A 21,943-nucleotide genomic window follows, 5' to 3' on the forward strand; every position below is an offset into this window, starting at 1 on the left:
CAACAAAATGTGAGCAATTTATTATATAATCTTGTTTACAAATGGAATGGAAATATAATGTAAATATAAGAAATGAAATGCATTTTTTTTTGACAAAACATAACGGACATAATCCGTGGAATATTTCTGCCATTCTTGCATACCGGAGGTCCATGAATATTCTGGTAGCCTGGATAAAACAGTAAATCTTGGAACTAGACCGAACCTTTGATGAATGAGATTTGTAAAATACAAAGATAATACAAAACAAGAGGGTCATGATGACCCTAGATGGCTCACCTGATTAATATGAGCTACATGTTTCAAATGTCAAACTGATGATTTTTAGAAATTTTTTGGAAGATTTTCCGATGTACAGTCAAGTAACCCCTGGGGCGGGGGGTCATGATTTGAACAAAGTTGTACAAGTCTACTAGGCAATGTAACATATAAAATATCTAAGATCTAGGCCTTCTGGTTTATTTTTAGCAAATTTATGAGATTTCCCTATGTACAATCAAGTAACCCCTGGGCCTGGGTCAATTTGACCATGGTGGGGGGGTCAAGATTTGAACAAATTTTGTAGAGGTCCACTAGACAATGCTACATGTCAAATATCTAAGCTCTAGGCCTTCTGGTTTATTTTTAGAAAATTTTGAAGATTTTTCTATGTACAATCAAGTAAACCTATGGGGCGGGGTCAATTTAACCCCGGGGGTCATGATTTGAACAAATTTTGTAGAAGTCTACTAGGTAATGCTACATGTCAAATATCTAAGATCTAGGCGTTCTGGTTTATTTTTAGAAATTTTTTTGAAGATTTTCCTATGTAAAATCAAGTGACCCCGCGGGATCATGATTTGAACGAATTTTGTAGAGGTCCACTAGGCAATGCTACATGTCAAATATCTAAGCTCTAGGCCTTCTGCATGGTTTATTTTTAGAAAAATTCTGAAATTTTCCTATGTACAAGCAAGTAACCCCATGGGGCTGGGTCAATTTGACCCTGGGGGTCATGATTTGAACAAATTTTGTAGAGGTCCACTAGGCAATGCTACATGTCAAATATCTAAGCTCTAGGCCTTCTGGTTTATTTTTAGAAATTTTTTGAAGATTTTCCTATGTAAAAACAAGTGACCCCTGGGATGGGGTCAATTTTGACCCCAGGGTCATGATTTGAACAATTTTAGTAGAGGTCTACTAGGCAATGCTACATGTCATATATCTAAGATCTAGGCCTTCTGGTTTATTTTTAGAAAAATTTTGAAGATTTTATGTAAAATCAAGTGACCCCTGGGGCCAATTTTACCCCGGGGGTCATGATTTGAACAAAGTTTGTAGAAGTCTACTAGGCAATGTTACATATCAAATATCTAAGATCTAGGCCTTCAGGTTTATTTTAAGCAAATTTATGAAGATTTCCCTATGTACAATCAAGTAACCCCTGGGGCTAGGTCAATTTGAACAAATTTTGTAGAGGTCCACTAGGCAATACTAAGCTCTAGGCCTTCTGGTTTATTTTTAGAAAATTTTGAAGATTTTTCTATGTACAATCAAGTAACCCTATGGGGCGGGGTCAATTTGACCCTGGGGGTCATGATTTGAACAAATTTTGTAGAAGTCTACTAGGCAATGCTACATGTCAAATATCTAAGATCTAGGCCTTCTGCATGGTTTATTTTTAGAATTTTTTTAAAGATTTTCCTATGTATATCACCCCGAGCCTTTGACTCTGGTGAGCTAAAAAGACAAGATAGACACAGTGTTGCATCATCATATTTTATTTTATCATTGCAAACTCGAAGACAACAAAGAAATCACAAAGATCCATTTGAGAAATAACTGACTTCCCAAAATAATACATGACTACAAAATCAGGCTGTTCATAAATGAGCTTCTTTCCTTTTTTTACATTAAAACACTTCAATTATTTTAGCAACTCAATTATTTTATCAGTTAAGTTGGGAAGAAATATGCAGAAAAAGTTAATGGGTATTTCCCTAACAAGTATCCATCTACTATTTGTCATATTGAATAAGTTCATGACATTGATAAATTTTATGTATTTGTTTACCAATTTACAAGTATATATGACCGTAGATTATTAAATAAACTGTGAGCTTTTATCTATTGATCTTTTTTAACCCATTCAGCATTTCTTTTTTAACCCTAACATTTCTTTATTAAGAAGCAGCGGCCCATTAAATGACATATCTGACATAAAGAAGTTTTAACCATCGACTATTAATGTATCTAAGCTTTACAAGTACACTATCCTATACAACATTATAGAAATCTACACAAAAATGACTTTTGTACTTGACCCAAGTTGGAATTAAGGAAAACTAAAATGCAAACTTATTCCTCCGTTTATAAGGGATATTTCTGCATTTTAAAATTTAAAAAAAATGTTACAAGTTACAAACTGACAAGAGTAAATCTCAACAATCTCAATATATCAAAATTTCTTAAAAGCAATTTATTACTCGCTCTGAAGTTATTTAATACTTTGATAAACTTTGCATGTACACCATAATTAATCAATTTTTTGGAGCAAATTAGACATCTTCATATTGATCTCCCCAATCAAATCAATGAGTAAAGAAATACAATTTTCTACCTAGATTGTACATGTACTATCACCTTCAGTAACATTTATGAACAACCTGATACATGTATAAGGAGGAAAAACAAGCGGGGAAAATATAATCTACATAATGAACTATTGCATTTCCCTCATTTATGAGGAAACTTCTCATGAAAGAAAATATCTACCAAACCCACACTGAATACCAATTAAAGTTTAAATACTGAAATCCTTACGTTTTGTCTATATTCACAATCATAAATAAATATTACTGAGAGGTTGCCATATTATCAACATTACTGAAACTATTTCTGGCAGGGAATCAAAATGATGTCTGGACAAACAAATAGCAAGCAGAGATTCCACATACCATCTTAAGCTTTTCTCAGTAATTCTTGATATCACATTAGAAGTGGTTTTTAGATGGCCTCTTATATTCTCAAAGGAATTCATTTATTGAAGGAATGGTATAAGGCTCTACATACTGACAAGAACTGACTTGTGGAATAATACTTTTGAGGTTTCTATGATACCAAATCCAGCAGAAAAAACTCTGGTGACCCATCAGTTAATATTCAACAACAGGAACTCGACAGAAGTTTTCTCCTGTATCATAAATATTATATGCCATAATGGAAAAATTTTGTTTGGCATCTGTACTCTAAATATACCCACATGTATAATAATATACATGTAGATCAATATGTAGTCTATTACATGTACACCACGTTAAGATTTAACAATGAATATCATAAGAAGAATTTAATTTAATTATCTGTTTGTTTTTAACCCTTTGTTGTATTAACTTGAGAAAATAGCAAAGATGCCTCTTGAGAAAGAAGATATCTCCAAAGCTGTGAAAGAATTTCTCAAGTTTCCCAATAATTTGACTGGCACTTGCAAGTCTGTATGTTTGAAAATTCTTGATCAATCGTGAATCAGTCTGTACTGCTGTTAACTTTGATGTAATATATTGACAAGTCTGGTACTGAAACAATTCTCGTTACTGAACTTAGCTTTACTGGTATAAAATTGTCAAACAGGATCCCGGAATATCCCATAGACAGACAAGACAAGACAGACTTGATTAGTATGTACTATTAAACAGGGCATATATAAAACAGCTAAGCTGCTCCAGAACAATATTGATCGATATAATCAACTACACATTACATACAACAAAGAAGTAATTGAACTAACTGGTCCATATGAGTCACATATACATGTAACTGGTATGTTTTTATGAAAGAATTCCTAACTAGCTGGAACGAATTGATAGTGCAAGATTCTTCCATCTTTTAAATATCAAAAATGCCCACAAAAATGTATTCCTGAATTTTCTTTTTCTTTATTTTTCCAGAGTTTGATGTACATGTCCCTGAGCAGATGATATGTCTTATCAAATGTAAATTAACATCTGACCTTGACCTGAAACTCTATGGAGCAAGTTTGGCGAGGAAGCATTTCAACACAACTGGGACAAGGATACTGTAGTTCACGTTTGATGTACATCCTTTAAGGAGTTTATGAAACTTGAGTGTTCATGATGAGTGTTCACAAAGTTGATCTATGAATTGACCTAGTTACCTTGTTTTCTACTCCAGATGACCCGGTATCAAACTTGACCTAGATTTCATAAAGCTAAAATATGGCATCTGCAGAAACGTTTTCTATCATATTATCTCATTTTTGACCCCAATTGACCCAGTTTACAACTAGACATAATTTCATAAAAAACAATTATTATAGTCTGTGGTGGAAAAATGTGACCTCTCCTATTAAAAAAGCTTTTTCTATGATTTGACATTGTGACCTAGTTTTGACAAAGGATGACTAGGTTTCCTACTTATTTGGTAAAAAAATGAACAAGAGGTTTTCTATGATATATTGACCTAGTTTTTGACCAAAAGTAACCAAGTTTTGAAATTGAACAAATTTTTATAGAGATTTTTTTTTTCACTATGTATCAGAAAGGTAGAAAATTGGACTCTAGTAATTTGTATGGCAATTTTGAATCATTCAAGGGCCATAAATATGTTGTTTCTGCAGCAATCTTGCCTTTAATGGAACTATCAAGTCTAGTGCTTGTTTAGACACTGTCATATACATTCATTGTTAATCTTACAATGACTGCTCCAGATATGACTTAACATGAAATGTGGTAATTTCACAGGCCATTATTAGATGATCTTGCACATTAAAAAACTTGAGGCCAAATACATTCTTCTGTTAGTGAAGGTCTCTGTTGTGTTAATAATGAAAATTCTGATAGATATCCGAGGGAAGGTGACAACACCATTTTGAGTTAAGGTGAGCTACAAATAAATTGTAAGACAGCCTTATATAATTATGCAATTTAACTTGGGTAACTTTTATCAAAATGGGACAGTCAATGGACTACATACTGTTTATGATAAACTTGAGGATAAACCTTCAATTCATCAAACAGATAGGTCAAATTAGACCCTAGTATCACGTACATTCTGAAGCACACAGTAGAGCGAGAAAGTTAGATTTTTCTTTAACTACTTTTTTATACAACGGTCGTTTTCCTTTAGGCGTTGAAATAGGTCAGTCTTCAGATATTCTAAGCTATCTCCCGAAGTATCATTGTTGAAGATTTTACGTCACACTGACATAACGAAAGGGCAAATCGTTATGGCTACTTTCGAGCTTTAGATGGTGGAAGAAGACTCAACCCTTTCTCTGCTAAATTTCTATAATGAACTTGTCCATCTTTAAATTTGGACAGTACCATTAACTGTTAAAAGGGATGCTTGCCAAAAAGATGTGCAGGCGGATCATGATCTACACTGGTCGCAAAGGCAGAATAAGTTGTGTCCAGCATGGTAAGGGTTAAGCTGCCATCCAAGCATTATTTCAGGCATGGGGGTTGGGGTGGAGAATCTGGGTAAAATCACAGACCTTTCTGAAGGCAGCTGGATGGCTTTCTCGCATAAAAAAAAAATCTACACCTAAAGCTACGTTTCAGACCCACAGTGGTATGGGACAAGTGATCTGAAGCAACCACAACCACAAGACTACAGAGACCCTCTGTGGTCTAACTGACTGCATAGAATTAAACAAAGTATCAAAACAAGAATTACAATGTATCAAAAATTAAGCTAGAATGATACTCTGAAATTCAAATTTTAAAATATGATCATGAAAACTTTATGTATATAGAGATAACCTGTTTCTCTGCAAACAACATCATAACAAAGAAATCGTAGTTTTGTGTTTTACATGTGTCTTTTCCTGGAGGAAAATGCAGTAGTTCATTTCATACAAAAAGCAATATAATTACAAGAAAATGTCTTGAAAGGTTTTCACACAAACACGAAATATAAAATATTCATACCAACAAAGAATGGCTCAATTTCCCTCCTTACCAGTAAGTTAAGAAAAGTAGCCTTTCTTTCAGACTGATAATATATTTGCCTCAAGAAGTTCAGTGAAAAACTTGCGCAACAAAAACTGCAAAAAGTTCCTTTTGAAACAAATTTGACTTTAATCAATAATCTTTTTTTCACTTAATTCAAGTCTGTATATATAATTCACTAGGGACTTAAAACAATAAACTTTTGATAAATGGAATGAATTTCTTCAATGTTAACAATACTTTGTCAACAATTTTATGCTAGTTACTGGATTGCTTATCAAGAAATTACTCATAACAATTTTAGAGCCACTTATCTTTTCATTAATTCAACTCTCTGGAAAGGATATTGTAAAATCATTTTATTTCATGGACATGATATTTTGTAGTTTGGCCATTATATTTTGTAGTTTAGGCAAAATCACCTCCCTTTATGGAGACATGAATTCTTTGATTTCAAAACTTTAAGACAGAATTACTGGAAAATGTGCTAATTTGCTGGGATTTAATTTTGTGCATTGATACAACCAAGAAATCCACAAAAAAATTAGTTCCTCATGAATATTAATGATTTCACAGTATTAAATGAGTTCCAAATAAGGAAGTCAATTCATGTGTATTAAGAAATAATCATGAGAGAATTAGGTAATTCCCCCATATTTTTACAAGAGTCATTCTCCAACTAGTTTCTACTTAATGAAGTTTCATTACAAGATATATTTTACAAGTGCAAATTCAAGTGTGATCCACTCAATTAGCCAACTTCTAATTTACATAATTTATGACGCATAAAACCTTTCATTATGCAACACATTTTCTTGTAAGATATAACTTCTTCTGTACAATATTTCTCACATTTCAAAAACACATCCATGTGGAGTAATTTTGTGAAATGTACATATTCTCTCTGGTAAACCATGCCAACACAGGAAATACATTTTAATAAATACTTCTTAAATATCATCTACAGTGAATTTGCATTTTTCAGTTCATCCCACACTTGTTAATCTATGGCAAGTCTAAGCTACAAGTGTGCATCACCTCATTTTCCAAGTATCATTTAGAAGTAACAATGGGAACTGACTTACGGTTTATTTCAATACTTACATGTATGATTTGTATCACAGGTAGTCAATTTTATAGAGATTTCTGATCACTTAAACGCAAAATGCAGTAGCAAGATGCCTATATACAAAAGAAAAGGTGTCAAGTTTGATCCCCCACTATTCCTTCTAAGACTACTCAGTCCTTTTTGGATGTGACCGTAAGATGTAGGACATCACCTGATTTACACACTGTATGGATAAGGGAAGCTTCTGGAATTTGAGCATCTTCAGTATCTTGCACTATCCTCTAAAAACCCTACAATGACTAACATTCTTCAAGGGGATTTTTTTTTTGGGGGGGGGGGGGGGGGGGAGATTTACCGTAGCACAGACACAGTTGTGTCATATGGCAACTTTCCAGATTTAGTGGTGAAGGAAAACCCCATGCGCCCCTCCATGCATTATTTCATCACAGACATGCACCTAGGCAGAACCGCCTGGAAGCCTGTATGATTAACAGTTTAATGTCACGCCACTGCTGTTCGACATTATTTGTGACATAATTTTACTCTGTCATCATGTTAAAATGTTCATTAACATCAATACTTTTAATTTGAAACTGAAATGATTAAATGACTGAAATCATCAAATGCTTCATGGTAATATGTTTTATGATCAATAATTTGTATTTTTTATCCTAACTGTTTAGGTAACCTAAACCTATACTGGCACTCGGGCTATACCCTCATGCAAATATAGGTTTAGTCCTGCTAAAAACAACTTAAAACACATGATCATCATTTAATAAGTATATTATAGTATATTATAAAACTACTGCAGAAATAAGTCAGCATGAGTTAGAGAGAGATCTATAAAAACCTCCACAATATTCCCCACATGAACATATAGTTGGAATGTGAATGTCTTAAAGAAAATTAATGTATAAAAATCACGGAGTAATAACACACTTAATAAACTAATATACTATATGACTGAAGCTTATATAATCTATGATTAGACAGCGTGTTCTATAAAAAGCAATACATAAAATTAATATATATGATTGAAAAAAAAAATGTTTTTCTACAATTACCTAAACCAGTGTAACAAAGTTCCTAGTAATCTGGATTGAATGAATAACAAATAAAAGTTTCATTAAATGCAGACATCATTTGATACTTAAAACATGATTTTTTCTCTCTCAAAATTTTAACAAAACTGCTCTGAAGTAAATGCAGAATGAAAATGAAAATGTGGACAAAATATTAATCTTCAAATCATGACAAATAAGGTTTGTTTAATAAAATCATACTAAATCATCCATGATGTAAAATGAAGAATTTTTTACAATAATCTTTATTGGAATTTTATTTATTTGACGTCTCATCATTTTTCAAATCCATATAAATCTAAATATTGTAAGACACCTTTTATCACAAGGCTCAAATCTAAGCGATTTATTCTTTACTGTAGTTTTTATTCTTCACAAATAGAACTTATTACGCCTTAGAGATAAAAATACTGTATCCTACTGTTTATTGTCTTAGATATAATGTTAGATTTAATTCAGTACTTTATATTATTAATAATGAATAGCTGTTTTCTCTAAATCAGATTTGCTAATATTATAAAGCTAAAAATATTTATTTCCTCTAAACTTGTTAATTCTGTTATTCTTTCAACATTAGAAAATAATGGAAATGTACAATTTCTATTAAAGAAAATAAACCAACAAAAATTTTAGGTTATGTTATCTTAAAAATATTAATTAAGTGTAACTTGAAATTTTCATGAACTATAACCACTTTCAAGAACGTACACAAAATACTTATTGTTACTTATAAGAAAATGAAATAATCCCAACTCAAAAAGTTTGATAAGAAACTTCAGCTCTACTTCTTTGGTCATAGACCAAACATAAGCACAGCACATTTAATGTTTGTGCTGATAGAACAGTTCCCCTTGATGCATGCAGACTACATAATATTACCATGTACAGTTACTTTAAATTATGTGTGACAACTTTACTTTTGTAAGAAGATATTAAGCCCATAAATATAGTGACCCAATTTATTGAACTCTCTATAAGAACTGCTTAAGTTAGACATCAGGCAAGTTTTATTTTTAGTTTTTTGTTTTTGTTTTTGCATCTGATGCAAGCCACAAGCAGGTATTCATCAGTATTTTTCCTCTATTTTCTTTGGACAGGCACTTTACAGGACCCTTTTCCAATTGCCAAAAATTCCCAATATATATGTTTTCATGACTTGCTTTTCCCTAAATTGCAAGACTCAAAATTCCCACCCCGACTGGTGTCAGACCTGTTCCAAAAAGGTTTTTAAAAACACTGACCACATTAACAGGTTCATATTTCACTGACCGAAAACCAGACACTTGTTTTCCCACATGACAGCATTTAAACAGTATAAAAACTAAGATCAAACAACTCCAATTCTTCTTCAAAATCATAAATATTAAAAAAAAAAAAATCAAATAGTTTCTAACACATGGTATGTTTATGTAATATACAAACATCAAAAAGGACTGTATGGGTCTGATGGTTGAACAAACAAAACCTTCACTTCAGAGATCTTGATATGAGGGTAGTGACGAATTTCTTTGTTCCACCCTCAGAATATTTTTTTGTATTCCATACATACTCTATCTCTGGATTTAGTATATATGCAATAACAGATTAAAATGCCACAGGCATTATTGAATGAAATAATTCTAAGCCTAGGCGTAATGAAAAAAGTACCAGAATTATGATAAACACATTCTAAACCAGTACTTTTTCATCTATTTTTTTTTTAACTTTGCATCCACAAAGGTTTTATCAAATAATACCTAATTTTTATATTTTTTACCTTCTGCTGCTTACAAGAGGTTTTTCATAAATCTGTTGGTTTAAAGTTGTGTTTCTCCATCACAATTCTGGGACTATTTTCATCAAATTCTTAGAGGTTATAACCTCTGTTGGACACTGCACATCTACTTTCAGAGAATATCTATACCTTCATTCTTCAAAATTAATGATATTTTGATCCCCTTCGACTTAGGATGATAAAACAACCTGTAAAAACAAATGAAGCTCATTATTTTATTCAAAGGACGTGGTTAATTACCAATAGTCTGTAGCATGAACCCTTTCAACTCTGAATGCCAAATTAATACAAACTAAATGATCTTTGTCCAGTGCATTTAAGAACACTCTGAAAATACATGTACAATGTTTCATCATTCAAATTCAGTCAGAATGCATTTCCTCTGTGATAACTCGATTAACTATTTCCATTTTTTTGTTCAAGACCTGCATACGTCACAACTCACCATTTAAGGTTAAACATGTAATCAGATGCGATATGTCATGCAAATTCATAAACTGAGGACATTCTTTTCATGGTGGTTTTTATTATGTTTCTTTATGTATAACAAAATACAAATGTATAACTGTATTCACTCTTAATAGTTAACAATGCTTGTATCACATTGGCAAATATATTCTGACTGAACTCTTTAAGTTCTTAAAATGTCAGAATAAAGCAAGCACTTCTCTACTGTTGTACTTCCCAATACTGCTGTGTTAGACATGGCTCATTCATCAAGTTATGTAATACATATATGCATTGTACGGCCATGTACCTCTAAATTAATCTTCTCATTAAAACTGTAATCTCTAGAAACTATTTTTCTTTAATTACTGTAAATTGGGTAATTCTCACACAGGCTTTATTTAGTAAATTCATGGTGAGTATCCTCATTCATGTTGTTAAGAATCAGTGAAATGTTGGTGTTTGTGTTTCATAAGCAGATTCATATTCACAAATATTCTGAATTAAAGACCGGCATTCTCGAATTTTGTGAAATAAAAACCACTGTGAATAATACAGCTGCCAATCTACAAAATCTAATTTTATTAAAACTCATACAAAAAGGTTGACAATGGTTAACACTTTGCTGAAACATTAGTTCTCTCATAACATTAGCCTTACTCTGACAATTCAAGATAGACATAAAAATTAAGACATAAAATTCAGACATAAACTGGATTAACGTTATAACAATAATTCTTCTTTTACATTATGCGCATCCTTAATAAACTTGCCTTTCTCAGGCAAACCTTAAGTTCAGGTTCACAAAATATTTTTCCAAGGTTCTCAAAATATTTTTCCAAGGTTCTCGAGAAATTATTCCAAGGTTCTCAAGATATGAATTAATCACTTAATTCTCAGTATTCTCAAAACATATTCCCGCCGGAAAAATTTCTTGTTGTCCGATAACACACCTTTTAGGGATAAAATTTGACAGCTCTGCATTTTCAACATGCATGTTTTTCAGTTTCAATTTTGTAATCACTTTTAACACATTCTCCTCCATTAAAGTCAGTTTTCTTGTTTCCACTAATACTGGTATATGTAGTATTTTCAATATTACATCAATACCCTAAGTATTGTCCATGAACACAGTGAACTATATTTAGTAACACTTCCCCAGCACAGCAACGTACTTAGCCTTAAAATACACAGCAAAATATTTAAGGCATCTCTGTATGTTCCAAATGTACTTCTTAGAAGACCATCCATCATTTTCTGCAACCACAAATGCAAAATTCATACATATCTAGAAATCGAGCAAAAGCACATAAATGTCCATAATTTTGAATGTGTATTACTATTACAAGACATTCAATTCATTATTTCTATTATTTTCTGCATGCTAATTTTGTAAGAATGATTCTATGTACAAATATAAACAGTAATACACAATCGTCTTTACGTTTTCTATGACCTGTTGGAACTATATTGATTTGTTTTTACAATTTTTCATATATACTCCAGCACTATCTGTAATATATGTGTGTATTGCATACACTTATAGTCACATTGAATACTTTACATGCCATATTCTTATTGTAAACACCTAGATATATTTTATACACGTTATTTACACCCGATATAATACTAGCATGAACTGTACAACATTTTCTACAATCATTCACAATTTTCTTCACTATATACAAATCTAGCTCAGTATTTCATTAGGTTTGCAAAATCTAACTATTTCCCTACAGCACTGCTTAACAAAGCATCCAACTCATATAATAACCAGTGTCACATAACAAACATAGATGCAGAACAGTCTAAAGTCTCACAAAACGAATGGAAAGCGAATAACAATCTGGCAATGACAGTGTTATACAAAACAATCTGACAGTGCCACATACACATGTGACAGCATCACATAACAATCTGACAATGTCACTGTCAGAAAACAATCTGACAGTGTCACAAACATGTGACACCATCACATAACAATCTGACAATGTCAAGGTCTCAAAACAATCTGACAGTGTCACATAAACATGTGACATCATCACATAACAATCTGATAGTGCAAGGGTCACATAAAAATCTGAAATGGCCACATAACAATCAAACAGCTGAAATGGCCACATAGCAATCTGACACTTTAAAAAAAAAGTGACATAATCACATAACAAGTCTGTCAAAAACACCACAGAGAACATGATGTAACAATAACTGAAAACAATGTGATAACTGTGTTACACAACGCTAATAACAGAAAACATTTTCTATTATACAGACAATATGTGAGTAATACTTTAAGACTAGATAATATACTGTTCAGGTAACACAAATTTCCTATTTACAATTTCTAACGTGTAGGCATACTACTTATGGTGCATTGCGCGTGTGATCAAGTAAATGAAAAACAGTTATCTTACTAACTCTTCTATGTGACTATTACATGCATATAACAATTTGCAAGTGTTCCTGGTACAAAAACGATCAGTTACACATTTATGTATATCCCTAGGACTAAAATGGCTATTAACAATGATATAGTTGAGATAATCTATCATGATTTTCTACATGTCTATGACAAGTGTGTAATGGGACTGTGGTTGCTAAGCTCGTGTTTCTCGTGTGTATGTAAACTGTGTAACAATGGTTTATGGACTTATGTTATATGAAATGAGTAGCTAATGACTATGGTATGAGGCTGGATATTCTGTATATGCGTATGTGTTTTTATCACACAGTGTATCTATATGTCAAGTCTTTCTTAACGGCTATGAAGTATATGTAATGAGATACTCAGGGTATGCCTGAGTATCATGGAATATCACAAACTCCATTGGATTGTTGACGTCATCTACGGCACAGTCATATAATACTGTGGGTTGTGAGGGTTTCACAGCTGGCAGTACTCTCATGCTGGGATTGCCCTTAACTAACTCTCCCGTTAGCGCCTTCACCAGGAGCATGTAGCGCTTCACACCAGGCTTATACCCAGTCAGGTATGACTGAGCCGAATATGAAGCGTCTGCAGCGAAGTACACACCCTGGCCATATAGCACACCTAAAATAATCAATGCAATACAAGTTAAAACTAGATTGGGTGTGTGTGTTTAAGCAAGTTTATTTTTAGCTTCCTCCTGCATAATTAATTATAGGTCATATAGCACTTTCAAATTTTCATGGTGAAGGGATACCATAGCTGCCCTTCCAGGCACTAATTCATTATAGGCATCTGGGTAGAACAATCGATCTTCCATATTAAGCTGAATGGCTTCCCCGCATGAAAATTCTACATCTTAATTGAGGTTTCAAACCCACACTGGTTTGGGGCAAGTCATTCGAGGCCAGCAAGGTTAGACTAACATTACACATGTCTAACAGCTCTGCTTAACACATTTCTTCACCTTTTCAACTTAACATATTTCCGGTGGCATTCATTAAACTCAAAGTTGGAACTAGAAAATGCTTTTGTAAAAAAGCGCATGTCTCCCCCAATGCAAAGTCCTATAGGCAAGAAGTCAATAGGGGTCAGGAGCGAAAGTCAAAGAGACACTGATGGTTGGCTGCAATAGGGATCATCTACTTGGCATGTCCAGTCATCCCGCTAAGTTTCAACACTCTTGGCCTAGTGGTTCTCAAGTCACTGTTCAGGCTCCTGTGACCTTGACCTTTGATCAAGTGACCTCAAAATAAATAGGGGTCATCTACTCTGCATGTCCAATCATCCTATAAAGTTTCAACATTGTAGGTCAAGTGGTTCTCAAGTTATTTCCAAAAATTTTTTACATGAACAGGCCACTGTGACCTTGACCTTTAATAGACTGACCCCAAAATCAATAGGGGTCATCTACTCTGCATCTTCAATCATCCTATGAAGTTTCAACATTCTGGGACAAGTGGTTCTCAAGTTATTGATCGGAACTGGTTATCAATGTTCAGGCCTCTGTGTCCTTGACCTTTAACGGAGTGATCCAAAAACCAATAGGGGTCATTTACTCTGCATGAACAATCATCCTATGAAGTTTCAACATTCTGGGTCGAGAGGTTCTCAAGTTATTGATTGGAAATGGTTTTCCATGTTCAGGCCCCTGTGGCCTTGACCTTTAACAGAGTGACCCAAAAATCGTTAGGGGTCATCTACTCTGCATGGCCAATCATCCTATGAAGTTTCATCATTCTGGGTCAAGTGGTTCTCAAGTTACTGACCGGAAATGGTTTTCAATGTTCAGGCCCCTGTGACCTTGATCTTTCACAGAGTGACCCCAAAATAGTTAGGGGTCATCTACTCTGCATGACCAATCATCCTATGAAGTTTCAACATTCTGGGTCGAGAGGTTCTCAAGTTATTGATTGGAAATGGTTTTCCATGTTCAGGCCCCTGTGGCCTTGACCTTTAACAGAGTGACCCAAAAATCGTTAGGGGTCATCTACTCTGCATGGCCAATCATCCTATGAAGTTTCATCATTCTGGGTCAAGTGGTTCTCAAGTTACTGACCGGAAATGGTTTTCAATGTTCAGGCCCCTGTGACCTTGATCTTTCACAGAGTGACCCCAAAATAGTTAGGGGTCATCTACTCTGCATGACCAATCATCCTATTAAGTTTCAACATTCTGGGTCAAGTGGTTCTCAAGTTACTGACCGGAAATGGTTTTCAATGTTCAGGCCCCTGTGACCTTGACCTTAAATGGAGTGACCCCAAAATCGATAGGGGTCATCTACTCTGCATGTACAATCATCCTATGAAGTTTCAACATTCTGGGTGAAGTGGTTCTCTAGTTATTGATCGGAAATAGTTTTCAATGTTCAGGCCCCTGTGACCTTGACCTTTGACGGAGTGACCCCAAAAACAATAGGGGTCGTCTACTCCAGCAGCCCTACAACCCTATGAAGTTTGAAGGTTTTTGGTCAAATGGTTCTCCAGTTATTGCTCAGAAATGAAGTGTGACGTACGGACGGACGGACGGAAGGACGGACAAGAGCTGTCTGTAAGACAGCCAATGCTTGACTATTCGAATTATTGTCCCAGAAGCAGGAAAATGTTACCCTAAATGTTAAAATATCTATGGAGTTTCAATCCAGTATCTGCATTAGTTTTGGAGATAGTAACTTGCATGCAAAACTTTAACCAGAAGTTTTATGTTAAAACGGGGACATAATTTGACCAAAATGCATGTCAGAGTTATGGGACTTGATGCAATCAACTAGTTTTATAACCCCGAAGGCACATGTGAAGTTTCAATTTAACATCTGCATTTGTTCTACAGATAGTAACTTGCACGCAAAACTTTAACTAGAATTTTCTAAGTCTAAAAGGGGGGCATAATTTGCCCAAAATACATGTCAGAGTTATGGGACTTGACCCAGTGAGGTTGGTAATTGATCTAGAAAAATAAAAAATAAGTTTCAAATATATATGCCTTTAAGTAATAGCTGTATGTACTTGCACGCAAAACTTTAACCAGGATTTTCTAAGTCCAAAAGGTGCAATAATTTGGCCAAAATGCAGGCCAGAGTTATGGGACTTGATGCTATCAACAAGTTTTATAACCCCGAAGACACATGTGAAGTTTCAATTCAATATCTTCATTAGTTTTGGAGATAGTAACTTGCATGTAAAACCTTAACCAGGATTTTCTAAGTCCAAAAGGGGGCATAATTTGCTCAAAATACATGTCAGAGTTATGGAACTTGACCCAGTGAGGTTGGTAATTGACCTAGAAAAAGAAAAAATAAGTTTCAAAGCTGTATGCCTTTAAATGATAGCTGTATGTACTTGCATGCAAAACTTTAACCATAGTGAGTAGAATAGCTAGACTATTCTTTGAATAGTTGAGCTAAAAATGAAAACATTTGACTCGATGAATTAACCCTTAGCCTGCTGGTGGCAAGTGATTTTGCCTTTGCGACCAGTGTAGACCATAGTCTGCACTGTTTGCTATTCAGCCAGTAAATTTTCAGTGAACACCCCTTCAATTAATAAATGGTACTGCCCAAATTGAATGATGGACAAGTTCATTATAGAAATTTAGCAGGGTAAGGGATTAAGAGGCCATGAAGTGAAATCTTCCGCATGAAGAAACTCAAAAGGAGGGACCGCAGCATGTATTTGGTTGAAAAAGGAAGATGAACACTCAATCCAAAATTGTACTGCTGTGAGCTTTTGTAACATACCATTTACTCCACAGTAACTTCTGTTGAAGCCATTGTTGATGATACTAGGCAGGTTAGTCTCCATGGTACCGTGCCAGAGCTGTCGCTCTACCTGCTTGTTACCAGATTTCTGTTGTTCCATCAATTTCTTCTTGGCAGCGTACTGCTGATACAGTGTGCGATTCTGAATACGTTCAATCTACAAACAAAATTGAAATTGAACTTCTAAACTAAACACCATAATATGACGTAAATTTAAGACAAAATAGTAACAGATCTTAGCAGAAGAACAGTGCAATTTTCAATACATAGACAACTCCTGATTAAGGTCACGTATCACAATACAACAATGTGACAGATTCACCAATATCCCCATTCTAAAAACATTTTGTAAAACATATGTTATTGATCTGATAAAGTTCAACTTTTGGACCTTATCTTGCAGATATGGAGGAAACCTGAAACACTCTTATGTACAACCCCGACTTTAGAGCAACTGGCTTCAGCAAAGTCACACTTATTTTCCTTGATATTAACTGCAGCTATTGACTGTATGTCAATAAAATAGCCGCTTTGACCTCTAAGTATGACCCTGATTCCAAGTGAAGGTAGATATATGGACAAGACACAAAATAGGCCCTTTAAACCTCTGCCCACCAAATATCATCTATTATCTCATTACTTGGAAAATTTCTTATGGCATAATTCCTCACCTTCCTGAGATAGTCCATTCCTTTACAAAAAAAACTTTTGCAACTCTTTGATAACAGTAGCACCCATCATTCATTGTAAACATACCTAACACCTTGGACTCCAACACTGTTCTTCACTTTCCTAGACTACAAACCATTCCTTACTTGACCAGGATATAATTTCTTAACACTGGTGTTAGCATTTCAATGCGACTTTACCTTGACAACTTGTACTCCACCACTGTTTTTCACCTTCCGTGAGTACAGACCGTTCCTCACTTGACCAAGAAATAATTTCTCAACTCTCTGGTATTCAGCACCACTGTTCAAAGTGACACGTTTCACATATTCGTTGTTACTCATCGACATCCAGGTTGTAGGCAGTGGAATCTGACCACCTTCAAAAAGATCACTTTCTAATTAAATGCTGATTATACTGGTGATATATATAGGAAAACTGAAATAATTCTAGCAGAAGCCAGGCCAAGTTTATCTGACATTATTATTGATTACTTGATATACTAACACGACCATCTAATAACCTACATACTTGTAGAGCAAAATCTATCTTGGGTTATTCTGCAATAAACCGGCCTTGAATTATGCTGCGCGCGCACGGTGTTTTGGCTAAATGCTGCGGCGCATAGCACGCAGCTGTAATTTACATTTGATTCTCTGATTCTCATCTAACGTTAGTTGGAGTAAGTTCTGTTAGAATCGAAATAATAAGTATCTAATAACATTTATCGTGGAATAACCCTTGTTTCGTTAAAAGAAGTTTAATTGAATAAGAATTCATATTTTGTACTTATTTTTCATTTTTGTTGTATCATCACTGCATTATATGCTGTTTTCTCGTTATTGTGAGCCCCTAACTGCTCTTGTCAATGATAGATGTTGGTTGCCAAAGATTTTTTGCTACATTTTCATACTCAATAAACTTAAAATATCTCCAAGAAGAAATATTCTAAGAATTGTTGTCTATACCACCCTCTCAAACAGCCAGATGCATTCTTGTTGAACCTAGACTTGTGATTATTTGAACTAGCTCTCAAAAACTAAGCATACAATTGGTCTGTAAACAAGAATGATTTACAATAAGTCCTTACTATTTCCTATAAGAAAGTAAAACATTACCCCAGTGATTTTAAATAAACAAATAATGTGCTAAAATTTTCAGACGAGCATTTCACTTTTAATGTGAAAAATGCTATTTTCTTTTTACGTTTTTTTCAACTGTCACATTGTTTGCCACAACATGCATAACATTCAGAATTAGGAAATAGGTGCAACTGCAAATTTGGCTAGGTGCAACTGCAAATTTCCCAAAGACTCGAATCAATAAAAGGCTTGGAATTACGAGAAAGAGGCATATACTGACAGGCTAGGTACCTTCTTACAAGTGGAGAGATACTAAAAAAAAATCTGCAAATTAGGTAAGAAAAGGATTATCACATAATTCAAGTATTTGATTACATAAAAGCCTAGCACTTCCTTTATTAATAAAATTCAGAACTGGCTTAATAGTCTTACCTTTCAGAATATCTTTTCTTATCACCCTGACTGTATCACTAATATTTGTTTTAGGATATTCCACAAGTTTCTGAAAATCTATCACATAGACTCGCCCTCCTGAGGCCATCAACTCCATATTTTGTTTTCCATCTTTATAAGCAGTCTCAATCACAAAATTTGGCTTCATTTCGTATGGAATTTCCTTTGCATCTGAAGCGGTTCTGTCCTCCTTCAGCCAGTGCCACTGTATCTGACTGTATAATACCTCTGCAGCACTTCTGTTGTTCTCTTGTCGCTTGACCTGTCTCATTTTATTGTGTATACAGTCTATTGCTGCCAGTACATTACGTGATGGTCCACTGATGTTGAATTTCCCTGCCTTCTTGTCAAACTTTACATCCACCACAATATTTGCATCCACAAAGCTGTCAATCTGAAAAGTAAAGGTTAAGTACTGGTTTTATGTAAAACAAGAGATGTCACTAATGGTGACAAATGTCGCTGCAGCACCTTGACCTTTGACCTGGTGACCCCAAAGTCAGTAGAGGTGGTGTACTCAATAAGTACTATCAGCATGTGAAGTTTGAAGGTCCTGAATGAAGTGGTTTGCATGTAATGTGCCTTCATGCAAAAAGTTAACGTTGGCCCCTGTGACCTTGAACTTTGACCTGGTGACCCCAAAGTCAGAAGGGCTGTTGTACTCAATAAGTACTATCAGCATGTAAAGTTTGAAGGTCCTGGGTGAAGTGGTTCGCAAGAAAAGTGCCTTCATGCAAAAAATTAACATTGGCCCCTGTGACCTTGATCTTTGACCTAGTGACCCCAAAGTTAGTAGGAGTGGTGTACTCAATAAGTACTATCAGCATGTGAAGTTCGAAGGTCCTGGGTGCAGTGGTTCGCGAGTAAAGTGCCTTCATGCAAAAAGTTAACATTGGCCCCTGTGACCGTGACCTTCTACCTGGTGACCGCAAAGTCAGTAGAGGTGGTGTACTCAATAAGTACTATCAGCATGTGAAGTTTGAAGGTCCTGAGTGCAGTGGTTCGCGAGTAAAGTGCCTTCATGCAAAAAGTTAACGTTGGCCCCAGTGACCTTGATCTTTGACCTGGTGACCCCAAAGTCAGTAGGGGTGGTGTACTCAATAAGTACTATCAGCATGTGAAGTTTGAAGGTCCTGGATGCATTGGTTCGCGAGTAAAGTGCCTTCATGCAAAAAGTTAACGTTGGCCCCTGTGACCTTGACCTTTAACCTGGTGACCCCAAAGTCAGTAGGGATGGTGTATTCAATAAGTACTATCAGCATGTGAAGTTTGATGGTCCTGGGTGCAGTGGTTCGCGAGTAAAGTGCCTTCATGCAAAAAGTTAACGTTGTGACTAACGAACGAACGAACAAACTAACGGACGGACAGTTGAAAACTAATATGCCTCCCTTTGGGGACATAAAAAAAAATAATTCTGGATTATAATTTTTTACTGTCATTCGAAAAACATCCCAGCAACTATTCATCAACATTCTTTAATATTATTTAAATCTCTAAAATTTCAATTTTTCTTAACTTCACTTGTAATGAGTAGATACTGCTGAAACTAAGCAGAGTTCTTTATTACATTATCTTCTATACTCATGGCAAGTTTCACTACAATCTGCACAGGACACATAAATATTGGGCAAAAGTAACTTTAGCACTTCAAATTTTATGTTTCAGACTTGAAACACAGATGAATATGAACCCTTATATGCATTAAGTTACCATATCTGTACATGATTGTTATTTCATACAAACAAGAGGACCATGATGGTCCTGAATCGCTCACCTCTTCCCACATGACCCAGTTTTGAGTATGATGTCGTTTTTTCTATTATTTGACATAGTGACCTAGTTTTTGAGCTCATGTGACCCAGTTTTGAACTTGACCTAGATATCATCAAGGTGAACATTCTCACTAATTTTCATGAAGATCTCATGAAAAATATGACCTCTAGAGAGGTCACAAGGTTTTTCTATTTTTATACCTACTGGCCTAGTTTTTTGACCGCACGTGACCCAGTTTCGAAACTGACCTAGATATCATCAAGGTGAACTTTCAGATCAATTTTCATGAAGATCCATTGAAAAATATGGCCTCTAGAGAAGTCAAAAGATTTTAATAGTTTTAGACCTACTGACCTAGATATCATCAAGATGAACATTCAGACCAACTTTCATACAGATCCCATGAAAAGTATGGCCTCTAGAGAGGTCACAAGGTTTTTTTTATTATTTGACCTACTGAACTAGTTTTTTAAGGCACGTGACCCAGTTTCAAATTTGACTTAGATATCATCAAGGTGAACATTCTGACCAATTTTTATGGAGATCCATTCACAAGTATGGCCTCTAGAGAGGCACAAGGTTTTTCTGTTTTTAGACCTACTGACCTAGTTTTTGACCGCACATGATCCTGTTTCGAACTTGACCTAGATATCATCAAGATGAACATTCAGACTAATTTTCATACAGATCCCATGAAAAATATGGCCTCTAGAGAGGTCACAAGGTTTTTCTATTATTTGACCTACTGACCTAGTTTTTGATGGCACGTGACCCAGTTTTGAAACTGACCTAGATATCATCAAGGTGAACATTCTGACCAATTTTCATGAAGATCTCATGACATATATGGCCTCTAGAGAGGTCACAATGTTTTTCTATTTTTAGACCTACTGAACTAGTTTTTGACCGCATGTGACCCAGTTTCGAACTTGACCTAGATATCATCAAAATGAACATTCAGACCAACTTTCATACAGATCCCATGAAAAATATGGCCTTTAGAGAGGTCACAAGGTTTTTCTATTATTTGACCTACTGACTTGTTTTTGATGGCACGTGACCCAGTTTCGAACTTGACCTAGATATCATCAAGATGAACATTCTGACCAACTTTCATAAAGATCCCATGAAAAATGTGACCTCTAGAGTGGTCACAAGCAAACGTTTACGGACAGACGGACGGACGGACGCAAGCATTGACGGACGATGGACACTGCCCGATCACAAAAGCTCACCTTGTCACTTTGTGACAGGTGAGCTAAAAAAATACAACTCTTTTTCAACTGGTTTGATTTCATAACGACTGCTATTATACAGCAAATTTACAGCAAAAAAGACACCTATTTGAACATTATTAAAACTTGGACAGGACAATTAACAGAACTTCAAAGCCAGTTCTTCTTCACTTGAAATGTAATGATGACCCTTAATGGTAGGGCTGTCATTGATTGGGTCTTA

At 34.9% G+C, this 21,943-nt stretch overlaps 2 protein-coding genes across 2 annotated transcripts in view; one reads left to right on the plus strand and one right to left on the minus strand.

Moving 5' to 3' along the window:
* Positions 1-4,523, plus strand: part of LOC123564869 (uncharacterized) — a 29,276-nt gene extending 24,753 nt beyond the window's left edge. The window contains exon 3 of the mRNA XM_053537511.1: positions 3,927-4,523. Coding sequence (XP_053393486.1) covers positions 3,927-4,060 — 134 coding nt within the window. The 3' untranslated portion in view covers positions 4,061-4,523. The remainder of the gene's footprint in view (positions 1-3,926) is intronic.
* The window catches only part of LOC123564868 (protein mono-ADP-ribosyltransferase PARP14-like), a 46,943-nt gene continuing 26,744 nt past the window's right edge, over positions 1,745-21,943 (minus strand). The window contains exons 10-13 of the mRNA XM_053527716.1: positions 18,692-19,106; positions 17,378-17,556; positions 16,488-16,665; positions 1,745-13,375 (exon numbers count right to left, since the gene is read on the minus strand). Of these exons, the coding sequence (XP_053383691.1) occupies positions 13,086-13,375; positions 16,488-16,665; positions 17,378-17,556; positions 18,692-19,106 (1,062 nt within the window). The 3' untranslated portion in view covers positions 1,745-13,085. The remainder of the gene's footprint in view (positions 13,376-16,487; positions 16,666-17,377; positions 17,557-18,691; positions 19,107-21,943) is intronic.

The sequence above is a fragment of the Mercenaria mercenaria genome, chromosome 2 (assembly GCF_021730395.1).
Source record: "Mercenaria mercenaria strain notata chromosome 2, MADL_Memer_1, whole genome shotgun sequence".
Classification (NCBI taxonomy): Eukaryota; Metazoa; Mollusca; class Bivalvia; order Venerida; family Veneridae; genus Mercenaria; species Mercenaria mercenaria.